The 12,599-nt window shown below is 45.5% G+C and overlaps 1 protein-coding gene across 3 annotated transcripts in view; it reads left to right on the forward strand.

Moving 5' to 3' along the window:
- Positions 1 to 12,596, forward strand: part of CAPZB (capping actin protein of muscle Z-line subunit beta) — a 49,835-nt gene extending 37,239 nt beyond the window's left edge. Inside the window, exons 5-10 of one of the 3 annotated variants that reach the window (XM_072354516.1) lie at positions 361 to 502; positions 1,038 to 1,154; positions 7,696 to 7,761; positions 8,540 to 8,616; positions 9,871 to 9,995; positions 11,702 to 12,596. In XM_072354516.1, coding sequence (XP_072210617.1) covers positions 361 to 502; positions 1,038 to 1,154; positions 7,696 to 7,761; positions 8,540 to 8,616; positions 9,871 to 9,973 — 505 coding nt within the window. In that variant the 3' untranslated portion in view covers positions 9,974 to 9,995; positions 11,702 to 12,596. The remainder of the gene's footprint in view (positions 1 to 360; positions 503 to 1,037; positions 1,155 to 7,695; positions 7,762 to 8,539; positions 8,617 to 9,870; positions 9,996 to 11,701) is intronic. The other 2 variants (XM_072354518.1, XM_072354517.1) reach the window with 2 other exon arrangements.
- Positions 12,597 to 12,599: the final 3 nt, after the last annotated feature.

Below are 12,599 nucleotides of genomic sequence, written 5' to 3' on the forward strand. Positions count from 1 at the left end.
AAAAAAATAAAGCCTTACTCTCAGCCTGCTTTGTAGCCTGTGCTTTCACCAGCTGTTATAGTTAATTGGAATCAGAGGGATTGCTTGCTCAAGTGCTATAGAAATGTGCAGCTTGCTCTGTTTCTCACTAGACTTTTATTCTCCTTTAGAGAAATACACGGTCTTGTTGCAATTAAAATCTGTGTATCATAAAATTATGTCAACTGCTTTGTTTCTAGGTATCTAACCATTGAGACTGGGCCGCCTTACAATCAAAAGATCTTTGTTAAAATGTAGAGGTTCTGCTTATTTAAGATGATTATCTGACTCCAGCTTGGATCCTGCTTTCTGTTAACACGCCTATTGGATTGCATCCTGCAGGTATTTCGAAGGTGGAGTCTCCTCTGTCTACCTCTGGGATCTGGATCATGGTTTTGCCGGTGTGATCCTCATTAAGAAAGCTGGAGATGGATCAAAGAAGATTAAGGGATGCTGGGATTCCATCCACGTGGTGGAGGTTCAGGTACAGCCTCTGGGGCAGCTGATATTCCTAAGTGAAAACAAAACCCAGTTAATTCCAGACAATTAACGAGCACAGGTGTTCCACTGAACAATGCAATATTGTGTTCGGGGCTGTAAACTTCTTTCCCCTGTTAATTTTGAAAATTCCCTGAAGCAATTTGGATAGAGATAAGTCAGGCCTGTAATCAAAAAGAATCCCAGAAGAATTGAAGGTATGTTGCTTTCTGTACTCGCGATCCTGAGATGATTTTTTTTCCCCCTCTCTTAAGAAACATAAAGGTTTACAGATAAATATCACTAATTAGGTAATAAAAACGAGGTAACGGGAGGTTAAATTGCTCCAGCAAGGTTTTTGCTTTTGGAGAACTGGGAAAATAGGCACACTTGTGCTTGTTCTTAAGAGGCAGGCTGTGCTCTGTAACTGCAGTTACATGCATCTATCCTTTTACTCGTGGAGCCTCTGTGCTCAGCCACCTTGTGTAGTTTCTGGAGGGTTTGTCACCTTTTGTGTTTTTCCTTTTTCCTCCCTCTTGCAGGAGAAATCCAGTGGTCGTACTGCTCATTACAAGCTGACCTCCACAGTGATGCTGTGGCTGCAGACTAATAAAACTGGTTCTGGTACCATGAACCTTGGCGGGAGCCTTACCAGACAGGTACGCCTGCATACTGCGCCGGTGCACATTGCAGACCCTGCATGCCTTTCCTTATTTATATAGCCAGTAGCCTCAGTCAGGAACACAAAGCTTATTTTGTGAGGTGTTGGATCAACGTCTGTTCTCATGCTGCACGTGCACTCCAGTGAAGAATATAAGGCACAAGTGTGTGGTTACCAGGAAGCCCCTTGAATTTGGCTCGATGGCAGATGTAGCTTTCAATTAGAAATACTAATCGTTCAGCAGGAGCTTAGATGTTCATTTAAGTCTTTCATTTGTGGCCACTGTGGCCAGCCCTATATTGTGCTTAGACCTTCAGTTCTTCTGTTCTTAAGGGCTTTCAGTATTTGTCAGTATCCTTCTTTAGTGTTTTAGTCCTGCAGTACCAGGACAGCGATAAAAAATGACATGTCTTCTAAGCATTTGCTTTTTATTCCAGCTCAAAGTGCTTTGGCTTCCTCTTGAGAAAGCCATTTCTCAGAGGGAAGGTGCCAGAATGGTGACTGTTAAGCTACACTGCTGTCAAAGGCTCTGGCAGAGCTGAGTGCATTGCCTGGAGGTGCCTCTGCCCCAGCCACCTGCCAGAGGTTGCTGTCTCTGTACTGCATGAATTGGGGTTGTTTAAGATCTGGGTTGTGGAAGTCAGTGACACGAAAAGAGTAATAAACTCAGGGGGACAGGAGGCATATTGTGCGGTCATGAGTGACTAGAGAGATTGGCAGTTGCTAAAACTCCTTTATGAGACTTCCCAGGGCAGCCTGTTGCTTTCGATACAAAGGACAATGCAGACTCTGTTAAGCAGCCTGTGGTTTTGTACAGGTTTGAGTCAGGCAAAGGAACAAAGGGTCTACGATCATCGGGAGGAACTGAATTGTGTTACTCTTGCAGACATGGAAGCTTGCCCTAGACCTGGGTGATTTTTCTTTCCACCTTGTTGATTTACAGAAGAAACTGATAGCAAAAAAAACAGGAAGGGAAAAAGAAGCATCTGGAGATGGTTTTTGAGCATTGCGTACTCTTTTAAAATGTTTGCAGTAATTACACTCAAGTTATGGTGACCCGGACAAATATTTAATCACAGGCCTTCCTAATACTTTAAATCATAGCTGTGAAGTGGATGCCAAGGGCTTGACTCTGGCCATGGCTTTATGGTGTATGAGAGCTATGCCAAGGAAAACAAGAGTCTGTTGAGGATGGGTGTCCTCAGTACACCTTGGCCCGATCTGCTAGGCCTCGTTTAGTTTGACTTTCACTCTCTCAGCTTTAGCGAGGAGATTCATGCTTCTGTCATCATTTTAACAGCAAATCATTTAATTCATATGCAGTGCATTAAAGCAGGGGCCTGCTTCCAATGTGAGTAACCATAAAGGAGCCACTGGGGTAATGATGCGCTGCTTCTGCACAAACAATGGAAACTTGAGTTTTAGCATTTAGCTTTGGGCTGGAGAGCTCTGCTTTGCAGATGCCACCATACGCTTAATGGGACAGCAGCTCTATTTTTGCTTCTTGGTGGGCTTTTCATACAGTCTGCAGTGAACTCAGACACCGACAGTAGGTTGTGGTTATCGTGTGAATGACACGCTGCTGTTCTGACCATCATTACAAAATACCTTTCTCTAGTGTAGATTGTTCGTGTTTTTGGTCAACTCAACATTTAAGCTACTTGACCACCTTTTGATCCTAAAATGCGAACAGCAGATGTCCTTGTGTTTCAGTGCAAGCTTTTGAAGTGTTCACAAGTTTCGTAATATCCTGGCTTATATGCTGATGGCAGGGAGAACCTTTCAGTGCTTGGAAAGGGAAGTCTGTTGAGAGCCATTACTTTGAAACCAGTTTCACCTCCTAGCTGCAAATCAGGTATTTTTCGAGTGATGACTGGAATGATTAACTTGGTGGCCAGCAGCAGGCGCAAAGGAACAGCTCATGTAATGCCTCCTAATTCACCACCTCTGGCAGCTTCCAAGAGCTGGGCATGGCTCGCATTGAAATGCTATGGGGAGCATTTGTAGCTTCATATGGAAACACTTGCTCAGTAATTCCCCTTCCTGATGTCTGCAGATGACACCCGGTGCAAGGCAGTCCTGTTTGTTCTATGAGTGGACAGCACAGTACTGTGGTAGGACTGGATCTGGAAGTAAGAGCCTAAAATCTTCCTGTTTAGGCTCTTCTTAAATGTTGCAGAGATTTCTTAAGAGTAAAACCTTTTTTTCCTCTGCCTCTTCCCCAGATGCTGTGTATCTCAGTTTTCTTATACCTGACTTGGGGCCACGTGAAGTTATGTTCTGGGTAGTTATTACTCAGAAATCATTTCCCTGTCCTGTGTCTCCTTTAGTGTTGTCTCTTTGTTTAGAATGGGAGACTAACTCTACAGCATTTTATGTTTGTAAGTAGACAGAATAAGGAAGGAGAGATGTGAGACACTGAGGAGCTTGTCCTGGTTTGGGATATTGAAGCTCTTTGTGTAGCTTCACTTAGCCTGATGGGTTTCTAAATGAGAACTTCAGGCTTTTGCTTTATCCATTCATTACCCATTGCTACTGTCTTGCCCCAGAAGGCAAGAAAAGTCAGATAGAGACCTGTTCCTGCAACTAGAGTTCTCTCCAGGCAGCTTGTGTTCTGGGGACGAGCCTGGATCCTGTTCAAGAGAGCGCAGAGCTGCTGCACCACAGCCAGGATGGAGGAAGCAGCTCCCAGCTCACATCTGACACTGGCAGGCTTCAGTAAATACAGGGAGCGAGGCTGGAATTTGGAAAGGAACTCGGCATGTTCTGTGCTGTCTGCGTCAGTGAGAGGCCACAGATTGAAGTGCTGTACGTCTGAGAGGAGAGGAAAGGACAGGACACGCTGCCTTCAGTTTGCAACAAGGAGTGGTGCTTACAGGGAAATGCCAGCAGCTTTTTGGTTACCATGCACACAGTCCAATGGCAGCAGGTAGCTCCCATCCCATCCTGATTTGAGCCAGATGCTTGGCACATGATTCTCTGTCTTGACAGACATTAAGGTCCCATCCTCAGTGTGTGTTGCAATTACTTGTGCTGTCCACCATGGTACCGTACTGCTTTGACCAAGCTTTGTGCTCGCATCAGGCTGCACTTTTATTTCACTCAGAGCAATTCTATGGTCCTGTTTCATTTTATGCAAAGTAGATGCAGCCTTCCAGCTTTCTGGCAAACAATCAAATGTGCACTTTGTTGGACAGCTTTCTGGAGCCCCCCCTCCTTAAAAGCAAGGCCAACAGGTGCCTTGCTGAGCTCCTGCTGTGCACAAAGAACCCGTCTGTGTTTCCTAAGCCTGGGTGAGCATTGTGAGGAAGTGCCAGTTCACTGAGGAAGACGTTGGCTCCAAACCTGGAGTTTATTTACATTTGGAGGTATGGGAAGGGGAGGATATAAAGTTGTAGAGGAAGTGAAGCCTGGGATTAAAGCAGCGCAGATGTGTGTTGATTTTCGTGCTTGAAATACTCTGTAGCAAAGGTGGAACGTTTTGCAGAGCTGGATGAAGGCTGGTCTGCTGCAATCTGAGCTTTTCCTGCGCACAGGAAGATGTGCTCTGTGATATATTACTGCTCAATAAAGCACCAACAGAGACATTCTGCCATTTATCATAATAGGTAAATCCTCTGGGGCTAGTGCTCTGCAATTAGGCAAGTCATATATTTTCATCAAGCTGAGCTTTCATGTAAAGGCCTATCCCACTGACTTCCAGATGTTGAGGCAGAACGGGGTGTTCAGGAGTGTATTTCCAACAGAGGGATCTGTAAGCTGTAGCTGTCAGACTCCTTATGCCATTGTCCCAACTCCTGGAGGCATTTTGGGGTGCAGAGAATAGCAGAGATATACCGAGCAGTAACAGTACAGGGAAAGGAAACTTTCTGCTTCAGCTGGCATGCGGATTTTACTGATTTTAGATGAGAGAGAGTAAAAGAGATGAGCAGGTATGGACTGATGGCATGGAGAGCTGCTGTAATATCACTGGTTTTGCTCATGTTTTGGAAGGTACAGTTTGGTAAAGGGTAGAGGATGTTGTTTGGTTAACACTGATGGGAATAAATGTGCTTGAAGGCCATGAAAGGATGAGGTTAACTCTTGGCTGATTTCTACAAGAACACAGACTATGTGGAGCTCACAGCCTGCGTTTATCTGGTTAGGGTTTGAAATAAGTGTTGGAGAAAAGGGCCGATTTTTGCCTCATTGATATCCAAATAATTCGAAGACCTCAGTCCGCTCACTGCCTGTGGCTTGGGAGCCTTTGGCTCAGGTTGGTCTGTTTGTGTTTCATTAAGGAGATTTTCACGTCGCTCCATGGCCAGAGCAGCTGTGGCTGTTTGTCGTCAGCTCTTCAGAGCGATGTGGATGAGTTTCCCTCTTATCTTTCTAGTATTCTTAGATGCTTTCATGATGAAACCAGTGTTTATCCAACTTAGGTTTCTCATTCGGTGTTAACTCATCCTCCAAATAACATTTACACAAAACCCAAACAGCCGCTGTGTTCCATGCAGGAAACAACCCAAGTGATCAGCCAGCCATCGAGAGCTTAAAATGCCCAGAAGAGCCAGTTTCCTTTTGAGTCAGACCTGCAGCAGATGGCTGGGGAAACGAGGCAAGGAAGCCAGGCAGCATCTCCCTCAAATGGGAGAGGAGAGACTTGGGCCATGGAGATGGGACTTGGCTCCTTGTGGAGCGTTAGGGTTTTTGGCTGAGCTCAGTGGCAGATGGGGAGGGACAGTGGGAAGACGAGCTGCTTGTTAACATCAACTTAGAGAATGGAATTTCCCCTCTGTGCAAATTAACCCCTTTATTTAAGTAGCTGTAGGCTTTTTGCCTAGGTCCGAGCAGTGATAACCAATGGAAGGAACCTTTAAAAATCCCAACAACTCTGCTGTTTGTATAACGCGGCTGCTTACTGACTCTGAACTCCATTAAAACAGCCTCTCGTAACATCTGGGCTTCTACAGCACATAAAAAATGTTTTCCTTCTGGCAGCAGATTTTATGGAGACGTAATAAGACGCGTTGAAAAGAATTCTATTTTCAGTTGCTGTTTCTTACCAATGAAGCTGGTGTGTCCAGGTGTGGAGGAGACACGGTGGGGAGCTTGTCAAAGTCAATGACCCGCTGCCAGCTGCCCCGCAGCCCCAGATCTGCTCAATTTACTGATAGTTCCCAAATTCACCGTAACTCGTGTGTGTTTGCATAGTTCAGATTTATATTCTCCTTCTCCCACGACTGGATCCGTTCTTCAGGCAACGTGTCTCCATTACATGTAAACAATCTGACTGTAATCTAAAGGAAGAATTTAAACGTTCTTACTCTTTTTCTCCTCCCCCCCCCACTCCCCCTTCTAGGTTATCTTTTGCCTTCAGGGTTCCAACTAAATTACATGCTTCCCTAAGCCTGTTAGAGACTTGGCTTATTAGAAGAAACCTGTAGCTGGCCCAGAGTTTTAAACTCTACCCTGAGGGAGGGATATGAACAGATGGATAAGAGAATTCAGTGGGATTAGTGGAACCCTTTGAAGGCTGTTCTTCCCAGTACATTTTTTTCTCCCAGTTTTTGGTTGTTGTTGATTTTTTTTCCATGCCATCTCAGCACATCTTGTGTCATCTGAGGTTCCTGGGTCTGATTGCTCAACAGCTTGTCTGCACTTAGCCAGAATTCTCATCTTGGGAACTGGGGAAGATTGTCTTTTCCCTTAGCAACTGAAGCTTACAGATCGTGGACAGCCAGCCATGGCCCCTGGGTGAACATTGCATTGGATAAAGGCAGGTGAAACATAGAAAACAAGGCATTCTGCAGTGCCAGCTTCCAGTTTTCAGTCTTTGTAATGGAAAATCTCACCTGGGTCGGTGCTTGTTTCCTGTTCAAGCAGCGCTAAGAGTGTGGTATTGTGATGTTACTTAACCTTGGGCCAACTCTGATTTGCTTCTCCAAAATGCAGTCTGCTTCTTTCACCTCCATACATAACAATCAGTACTTATTCCCCCAGTGGGCAAACATCTGGTAAGTTGGTTTGGTTTTGGTAATACCTAAGACTTCATTTGCCAGGAAAACCTGCAAATAGAGAATGTGCCCCACGTGTGGTTGGAAATTGCATTAGAGATGAAGATGAGAAGAAACAGTTGCTTTTGCAGAGGTAGTTCACAGCAGTTAAACTGACAGCACCATCCTCATGTGCATCTCATCAACAGCCTTGTTTCCACATCCACCTGCTGTGTTCCTGTGCTGCTTGCCCTGCTCCATGTGCAACTCCTGCAGCCCCTCAGTAGGTAGGGAATGACAGTTTTGTTGCGCCTGTCTGCACCAGGAGTCTGCTGCAGGGTTTTGCTTTGATTCATGGCTTTCATTACACCACATTTCTGTTATCAACATGTGAGTCTTTGTGTTGTTCGGGGAATTTCTCAGTATTTTACATCCCTGTTTGCACACTGAAATAATAGAGTCATCCAGGATTTTGAGACCTATTTCTTTTACCCCTTCTCTTGAGGTCGTGCACGTGTCATCAGATTTCCACAGCACTGATGGATCTGTGTCTTTTCTTAACAGATGGAGAAAGATGAGACTGTGAGCGACTCTTCTCCACACATAGCCAATATTGGACGCTTGGTAGAGGTAAGGTTGTGCAGCCATCGTAGGTTGAGCTTACTGTAGGTTCTCACCCATACTGGGTCCCATGCTGAAGAACCCTGGGTTCTGCTTGCTTCACAAGCAAGTTATTGGTTTATATTGTATCACACCTAGTGGTGTGAATAGTACTCAGTGTTTGGTGGCTCTGCTCTCCTCCTAGCACATCCTCCAACCCTCTGTAGATGCAGAAGGGCCATCTGTATGTGGTCGGTAGAGCAATAATCTTCCTGTGCAAGAAACTGTTCTGAGAACCAGCAAACAACAACCTGCCCCCCTGGATTGTTTTTACAGTCATTTTAAGGTAGAATTACTTGAAGCCAGGGTATGTTATTCAGAACTCAGAAATGCAATTCCGAGTGCTTATTAAGTCAGCTGGAATTATTGGTACCGATTATGGTTTTATGGCACCTGTAGGTCCCATGTGCTCAGCATGGGCTGAAGGCTTGGGGTTGGGTGGCTGTTCAGTGCCAGGAAATTACCGTGTAAAATAGAGGTGAAGTGCACTTTTCTTTTGCTGCTATATGCAGGAAAGAAACAAAGATAGGTGGGCAGAAAGTGCCCTCTTGTGGCCCAGAACAGCCACCTCATGGAGTAACGTTCAGGATTGGGCAATAACAGAGCTAAGCCTTTTAAACTTGGATAAGACCAGAGAGATGGGGGCCATACAGTTGAACGTCGAGGTGAAGATGTAAGCTGTGTAAGTGCCACAGTCCTGGAAGCAGCTGAACTGCCTAAAGACCTGTTTCATACTTTTCCTTTCTAGGACATGGAAAACAAAATCAGAAGTACACTGAATGAGATTTATTTTGGAAAAACAAAGGACATTGTGAATGGGCTGAGGTAAGGAGCCCTCCAGCTGACCGTCTGCCCCCTTGCCATTCCCCATCGTGCCTGTGGCTCTGTTTCCCCAGCAGTCATCTGCTTTCATTTGCTGGCACTGCCCTTTCCTACACAAAGCCTTTCCATGTTTAATGACTCACCCTACTGTGCTTTGGAAAAATGATTTCTTGTGTGGAGTTTGGGGAACGTTTCTACTTTGTAACTGCGAGGTTTAAATCCTTTATTCCCTCACCAGGAAGAAAACAGCTCAATTAGCAGCACTTGTCGAACCGTTGTTAATTGGGAGCCTTATTCTGAAAGTAGTCCTGAAATTCTGACTTCTCTTTGCAGCTTTCTTAAAGACAGTCGGTCCCAGAATGAAGTAATGACAGTAAATGGCTTGTGATATTTAGGCTTTGTTTTAAATTCTGCCTTTCTCTCAGCACCTCTGGTCAAAATATAATGTACTGATGAAGTGAATGAGCCCTCCCTGCCTTTCTGCAGGGAAACGACTCTGCTTTGCAGCCCCTTCTCATGTCTGGTGAGGCGTTTTGTATAGCAATCCCAAGCTGGTGGTTCTCATGCTCGTAGAGGAAAGTGTAGAAATGTGATGCCAAGTCTTTTCCTTTTAAGCTGCACATATAAAGCTCCCCTGCACAGTGGGTAATGCAGAATATCCAAGTGGTGCACAGATGTGTGCTGCTCTTCCCTCCTGTTCTGAAATACAGGGGGGGTGAAATCAATATCCTCTTCTTCAGATGATAGAATAACGGAGCTGACTGAATATCTGTGCTGCCTTCTTACCAGCATGGCCAGAGGGAGTCGACAGCATCATAACAAAGCAGCTTTTCTGGTTTTGTTTTGTTTTTTACCTTTTATTTTCCAAATCCCAGCCTTCCAAGCGCGATTTCCATTTGCTGTGTGCAGGGCTTTAACCAGGAAGCGTATCTTAGCATAAAGAACGTTCTGCAGACTTTGTTCCTTGTGAACGTGGCCTTCCCATTTTATATATAGCCAAACGTTTCCTGTGTCTCCCCATGGGCTCACGTGGCGTTACTTTGTGCAGCGCTGAGATGATCTGCTCACAACACACAGAGCATCCGGATGTGCTTTTCCCTCTTGCCTTTCTCCTTTATCTTCCAACTTAGGATTTGACGGTGTTTCCTCCCTCAGTTTGCTTCCAGTGGGTTCCAGAATACCGGCTCTGTGTTACCGATTTCTTCTGACTGTTCTTTTCCCTGTTTACTTCCCTGGTTTCTAAACTGCTCTCTGTAGATCTATTGATGCTATCCCCGACAACCAAAAGTATAAGCAGTTGCAGAGGGAACTATCTCAAGTGTTGACCCAGCGCCAGATCTACATCCAGCCTGATAACTAAACCAATCCAGGTACCCTGCCAGGTGTGACAACCAGCACTAAACCAGGACTCACCCAGCCGAGACCTCTGCATGATAACTGAGGGCAGAACTAACCCCTAACTCCCGCAGACTGACCAACAACATCTGACCCATCTTTTCACCCAGGGGTTGTTCTTTAATACAGCCAACTAAACGGTGTGATTTTACTTTGAGACGTTACGCTGCTCCATCTGAAATGTCACGCTCTGAAATGGGGCAGGCCTTATTACCACTTTGCACTGTAGCTCGGGAGCAAGAAAGGAGCACATGGGCATTTACCCAGAGTGCTGTTAGCTTGGACTTACTGCCTCCATAAGCCCTGGGACTCTGTCCTTTGTGCACCTTTAGTTTTTACAGCTGTGGTTCACCGCTCCAATGGAGAGATTCCTTGTAATCTTCAAGTCCTCCTCGCAGAAAGGAATAACATTCTGAATGTCTGTGCTATTTCTGAGTCAGTTTCCCCTACATGCACATCTCCTAGTGCTTGGTGCATCTTCAGTTCCTCTGGAGCTTGAAAATCCAGTCCTACATGGGCTCTGCTCAGTGCCCTGCACGGCCTCCAATGGGATTTGTTCATATGCTCTCGTTTGCTCTGGAGCTCTGAATGTCCAGGACGCACAGTGACTAACCCTGAGCCGATTTAACCTCCCACTCCAGTTGGTAATGAGTTACAGATGTTGTCTGTATTCAGCTGACGAAGGGGAAAATGCACTGTTTGTTGATAATGGAACCGAGAACCACTTCTTTAGCCTGTGACAAATGCAAATATCAAACGTATATATTTTCATGAAGGCAGTGGAAGTCTCCAGGGACCAGAGAATGGAAATAACTGTTAGAAAAATAACTGAGACACAGAGCAGCCTTGTTTACAGGAGGTGGCATCCAGGCAAAATGAGGTAGCTTGGAGCACAGAGGAGGGTGTGAAATATGGCTTATGGGGGGGGAAACCCTACCAAACTGCATCCTCAGTGCTGCCATGGTAGCAGTGTAGCCTGGTAGGGTCATTGCATTGATGATCGTGTTTAAAAGTTGGTTCTCTTGAAGCTGGAAGTTGTTACCATCAGAAAAGTGAGGTTCCTCTGTGGTTACAGTGAGCCCAGATGGCTGGGAGGCGTAGCTGTTTGTAACCGAACCGGTAGCAAAAAGGAACCGCTGCAGTGTCTGTAGGCAAAGTTTAAGCTGGAAAAGTAAATTCAAGGACAAACCGGGTGCTTTTCCCATGGGTGAATTTGCTGGAGAGAGGTTTTGACGTGGCTGCTCCATCCTGGGTGAACAGTCTGCAGAAGGGCTCAGGAGCTCCCAGAGCTGGGATTTCACCTCTTGGTTTCGAATAGGCTGGACTTCTCCACCTTCCTGTCGTGGTCCTTTGGAGAGTGAGAGCACTAACACCTTTTGCTGGTGGCGTATTGGGGTTTTATTCCAACCTGTGACATGAAACAGTGGGATTCCCCCTCCAGCAGCTGGAGGTGGGTTGCAACTGCTGGGAGCGTCTCTCTTGGTGCAGCCCTTGCTCTCGGCTTAACTTCTCTCTGACGTATGCACTGAAGTGTTCACTTTGCCTTCTGGTTTTCCTTCTGTATTAAAACAGGCAAGCTGAGTTTGGTTTTTCTCTTAAGCCTGGGTTGAGGTGCTTCTGCTATTGCTCCCATGGTGTGCCAACCAACTGAAGAGCGTTACCTCTGACTTGGTGTCTCCTTCTTCCCCCGCAGGTCTGTGCAGACTTTTGCAGACAAATCAAAACAAGAAGCTCTTAAAAACGACCTGGTGGAGGCTTTGAAGAGAAAGCAGCAAAGTTAAAGTACTCTTCATGCTAACAAGCCATGCCATGCACTCGTTAGATTCCTTTCTTAGAGAACTCCATCCCTCCCCCCCCCGACCTTTTCTGTTACGTCACGTCACGATTTGCATTCAATACTATCCATGCAACGCCATCTTCTCCCCATGAATAAAGCTGTACAAACTTTTCCAGTCTCTGAGGCCTACTTTGCAACACGTTTTACTATTGAGACCTTAGGCTATGTTTCTGTAGACGTCCATGTATTATTTCCTACCCCCCCCTTCTTCCACCCTCCCCCATTTATACGCATACACACGGATCATCGTCTGTCTTTCCCCCCCCCCCCTTTTGTTACATTGGTGTAAAAACTGTAAAACAAAACGATTTATTAAATGACTGTGGTGTGTGAAAGAGGAAAAACTGGAACAACCAACAGAAAATTATCTATTCCACGTGTGTGTTTGGTGGGGGGGGGGTCGGGCACAGGGAATGGCTGCTGGGAGGGAAGGAAGAGAGAGGGGGGTGTTCCTTGGTGTTGTACGATACTGACTAAACCAGATGTGTAAGGATGAGGAGACCTGCTGAACCTTCTGCTCTTCTATAGCCCGGTTCCAAGGCGCCTTTTTCTTTCTGTCAGTTTTTAATGGAATGCAAAAAGGGGTTTTGGTTTTGATTTTGATTTTTGGGGGTGTTTCTTTATTTTCAGTGGTTTTCTTTTTGTTTTTGTAAAGCTTAAATTGAATCTACATCTGATACTTGAGCCTCCATACTAAAAAAAAAAGAAAAAAAAAAAGACTTAAAAAAGCAAATAAAAACAAATCCCAGGATGC

Source organism: Excalfactoria chinensis, chromosome 20, assembly GCF_039878825.1.
Source record: "Excalfactoria chinensis isolate bCotChi1 chromosome 20, bCotChi1.hap2, whole genome shotgun sequence".
NCBI classification, from domain to species: domain Eukaryota; kingdom Metazoa; phylum Chordata; class Aves; order Galliformes; family Phasianidae; genus Excalfactoria; species Excalfactoria chinensis.